The sequence below is a fragment of the Botrytis porri genome (assembly GCF_014898465.1).
Source record: "Botrytis porri strain MUCL 3234 chromosome Unknown BPOR_012, whole genome shotgun sequence".
NCBI lineage: Eukaryota > Fungi > Ascomycota > Leotiomycetes > Helotiales > Sclerotiniaceae > Botrytis > Botrytis porri.
The window spans coordinates 1,685,398-1,689,934 of NW_024066086.1; the positions used below are offsets into that span (position 1 = coordinate 1,685,398).

The 4,537-nt window shown below is 35.3% G+C and overlaps 1 protein-coding gene across 1 annotated transcript; it reads right to left on the reverse strand.

The window, feature by feature from the left end:
- Nucleotides 1–938: 938 nt before the first annotated feature.
- EAF01_009001 (uncharacterized protein) lies at nucleotides 939–1,388 on the reverse strand (the record flags this gene model as incomplete). The annotated part of the gene is made up of 1 exon (XM_038917257.1): nucleotides 939–1,388. The coding sequence occupies one exon, from the start codon at nucleotides 1,386–1,388 to the stop codon at nucleotides 939–941; it is 450 nt and encodes a 149-aa protein (XP_038767651.1).
- Nucleotides 1,389–4,537: the final 3,149 nt, after the last annotated feature.

Sequence of the window (4,537 nt, forward strand, 5' to 3'; positions counted from 1 at the left end):
AAATATTACAATTCATAAACAAACCCCCCTTTAAACTTTAAACTAATATCTTTCATTCATTCTAGCCCCTATACTCACTCCCCTCCTCCTCTTCCTTAACTCCTATTCACCTCTATAACCTTCTCCTAACCTCTACACACACTCTCTTCCATCCACCTTTTCTACAACTCTAATATTCAAAGATCTTAGAATCTTAAAGACCCTTATTTTCTTTTTTTCTATTAAAATTTAATAATAAATAGATTACATTTTGTATTGATAATATTCATTATTAACAAAACCAATATTTCATTAATAACAAAAGAGAGATTAATATCGTTATATATATAATAGAAATTTGTATAGGGATTTATACTGAATTTCTCTTCATCTGTAATATTAACTTTGTCACCACAGGGAGGGTGTTAGGGTCATTACTGCCCTTAGGGTTATAGTCACCACTAGTACTGACCATCAAAAAAATCCTTGGAATAATAGTTAGGAGTTGGGGGTCTAGTCAATAATTATTGGCTTACGCCTAGGCCTAGTTGTTGGAATAGGCATTACATGATGGTACTAGCGCAAACCCTAGTACCTTCATTTTATGATATGCAGGTTTTGTAGTTCTGGTTGTTAGAACTTTAAGTGTTGTTACGAAGATTAAATTATAGGAAATAGAAATGAAATGTCAGAGGTCATGATGTGAATGCTTGAATTGTACTATATTGACTTTAATACCCCTATGATGATACCAACACTACTAAATAGTATACAAGTGTATCGAAAGCTCTAAAGAAAGTAAAGATTCGAGACTCTTTTATATATAAACCCCCCACAACGCCCCTTCATACACCCTCTTTAGCTGCTTGTCCCCCCCCTCCATATGGCCCTTGGTCTGAATCCTCGCCACAACTTAAAGATAAAGACCCTCTGTGGTAGTGATTGTTATAACCGCAACTCTAACCACCTCTACCAGTGTAATAGGCCCCAACTCTGAAAATGTTGTGACCAACCTCATCGGGAAGGCAGCAGTCAGCTCCTGAACTCTTTGTCCAGTATGTGACGCCAACAGCTGCAGCCTTGTTGTTGATTACCATCATGTTGCAATCATGAGCAAAACGCACATATCCAGTTGGGGAGACGAAGAGTCCATCCTTCTCGTGTGAATACCAGTAGCCATCTCCGGCTCTGTAGACAAAATCGGAGCATGTGTCATAAGTAAAGACATAGCCGCCAACATAATGGAAACGCTGGCCTTCACGGCCGTTATTCTGACCGCCTACTGTCGTTGAGCCTCCACCGCTCGCAAGGTCGCACCGGTCTGCATTTGTACATTGCGTCCAGGAATAACCGCTGACAGTAGCCACAGCCATCAGGAGAGGTAGAAGTGTGCTTCCGAACTGAACCATATTGAACTATGAGATAATACTCGGTCAGACTTTTTTTGTCTTTCAATAGCCCAAGTCGCACTTACCTGATATGAAGTGTAATCTTGATGATTGAACAGAGTATTTCTGAATTAAATTGAGCGTGATTATTGAGTAATGATTGTCGGATGAATAGTATTCGAAGTGGTTGTAAAGATGTCAATTTAAGAGTGCTGGATAGAAACAATGATGGGAAATGAGACTCTTTAAGTACTTCATCAGCCTCTTAATACTGGACTCACAGATATAATGTGATATGTTTTCATATGCTTCTTTCTGATCACCGAAATTCATGCGACTAAACACATTCTCATACTTGGCGCTGCGCCCAACATACCATCCTGTCCTCGACGGAACTTGCCAAATGACGACTTTCTAACGATATGTAATAACGGCAGGAAAGTGCCAACAATAAATTTTATAAATTATCTCGTGACAATCATCCTTGTCATTCTATGTAGAGAAACCTTATTGATATTAATGCTCAGCCCTGAATCCTTCTCTAGTAAGCATGCAGGCTCCGGATCTAGGCGGCGCTAGCGCTCTAGCGGCAGTTATGGCAGAAATGCGGGGACTCAGGGGATTCCAAAGTACTATTTCGCGAGTAATCTCGTACGATATCGCATTAGTAAGCGTAACTCCATGCTGCTCAAGGGATTTAACTCGTATATCAACGTCACCGCAGGAATAAAGGTTGAAAGGGTAAGGGTGCGTTCGGATCACTTTTATGAAATTATCAGAGCTTAATTATTAGTTAATTTTATTTGTCAAATAATTCAAATAACTCTAAATATTTTAATAGAGTATATATACTGTTTGAATTAGAATAAATTATGTAGAATATTATCTCGATATTTGAAATTTCATAAGTTATTAGAAATTCTAATAAATTTTCAATTCCTAATATGTTTGACTTGATATAATGTTTAATAAACATTGATATATTTGAATAATATCTAGATTATATACTATATTTATAATTATATAAAATATATATTAGGATTTTTATAAAAGTAATATAAATAGAAATAATGGAAAATATTAAAAAAAAATCGAAATGTTGATTTTCTTTTAAATATTAATTGTAAAGCTTGAAAATCGAACTTTACAATTATTACATAAGAAAAGCTCAAATTATTTACAAGATAATTATTCGAATTTAAATAGTTTCTAAGAATTTATTTCATTATATATTATGTTGAATAAACATATTATTTTATATTATTTACTAAATAAACGATGTTTAATAATTGAAATAAATATGTCCGAACGCACTCTAAGTGTGTTTTAAAACACACTAAAAAGCGGCCGTGCTTCTCCTCACATACAGGGGCCACAGCTGCGAATAAACCTTAATCGATTCGCAAAACACAAAGTGTAGCCTGTAATTACAGTTGCTTTCGGCTCTGTTGAGTTAGTATGGTTCTGCATAATGACATGATCATCTGATAATATGTTGACTAGTCTTTCTTATGCTTAGAGTTTCAAAAGCAGACATCCCCTTTATCGTCAACCAGGTGTGGTATTCCCTATCTTCCTTCGCTCTCCAAGCCTCTATCCAAAGGGAATAGAGTTCTATTCTCGCTACACCTGACTTCGTAAACAATATCATTTTTAATGTAAAAACCACACTGAATCCGCCGTTTATAATCCGATCCTTGTGACACCAGGGATTCCGCGGTGGCATTATTTCGCTATATGATCCGTCAAAATGAATTTCAGCTTGCTGCCGCCATTTGAACGATTGAATGAGCGAATATGGTACAGATGCTTTAAGTTTGCAAGTATACTTCCTAATTCCATAAAATGAGATTGCTTTTCAATGCTGATAGCTTCTGATTGGGAATTTAAGGCAGTTCCCGTAATTTCCTCGCTAGTACGTTCTATTCGACGAAGAAAAGAATGTCGAAACTGAGTGCTTAACAATACGTATTATAGATGAACCTAGATATACGGGCACGTACAATACGGTAATCCCCTTTATACAAGCATACTTTTAGATCTCCAAAAAATGTATATGATAAATTTGACTTAAACGGGCATGTTTTTTTTTAAGAGTAAATGATCCTAATTTTCCAAATGCCCTTATAAAAGATGATGGTAATGACTTAAGCTTTGATCTATTATATGATGAATTCATAAATTAATATAACAGATTTAATGAAAATGAGAAAGCTGAATGTATAAGGCTGAAACCATATATACAAGTAACTCCTATATATAGACATTTAGGCTTATCCTCTAGACCGTTAGTTACGACTAGGAAATATAGTTCATATATGAGTAAGAACATTAATAACTTTATATATTACATTAAATATAAAAATCATTTAACTTGAAATTTTTATTAGATTTTATTAGAATAGTAATGATTAAAAGGTTTATTATAGATTTATATATTTTATTCATATAAAGAAATTTCTTAAAGTTTTTAAATCCTATTATATTTCATCTTCGAAAGAAATACAATTTATTATATTAAAACCTTTTAGATTTTAACACTTTGATTAGCTGATAAGGCATTATAAGCGAACCCGGCCGTAACTAGCGGTCTAGGGGATAGTCAGGTTCATCTGTATTTTGATGGTGTGCACGGTACTCACTTTCGGCCACTTGCTTGTTCGCCGAAACGCGCGTTTGACAACATATTAAAGTTTAGACGAACAGAATTAAGCTTATTGTAATGTTAATGCATCCGAATGTGACTAGTATACCTAGGCTATGCATGAAATACCTGTCACCTCGAATATCCGCAAAGTGCTCTGCCGCTTAAGCCAAGATGATGATTTGCGAGGCTGGTAGCTAGACTAGAGCATAGAAATAGTATATTCTCAAAATGAGCTAAGATTGGAGAATCTCTATTGATATACGAATTACTCAGCAAAGCTAAAAGTATAATCCCACTACTATCCATTTGATGGCGGTAGTACTACGGTTAACTGCCTGCCTAGCCTACGCATGATGATTAAGGAGTTACTTTCCTAACGTATATATAGTCTAACAACAAACGCATTTCACAAAGTTCTCATCAAACCTCACAGTACTCCTCTTCTCTGCAATTGCTACTATTCCTGTAACTCCTACCATAAGAGTCTCATATCGCTTTCCACGCCTACCCGATAATTGTCAAA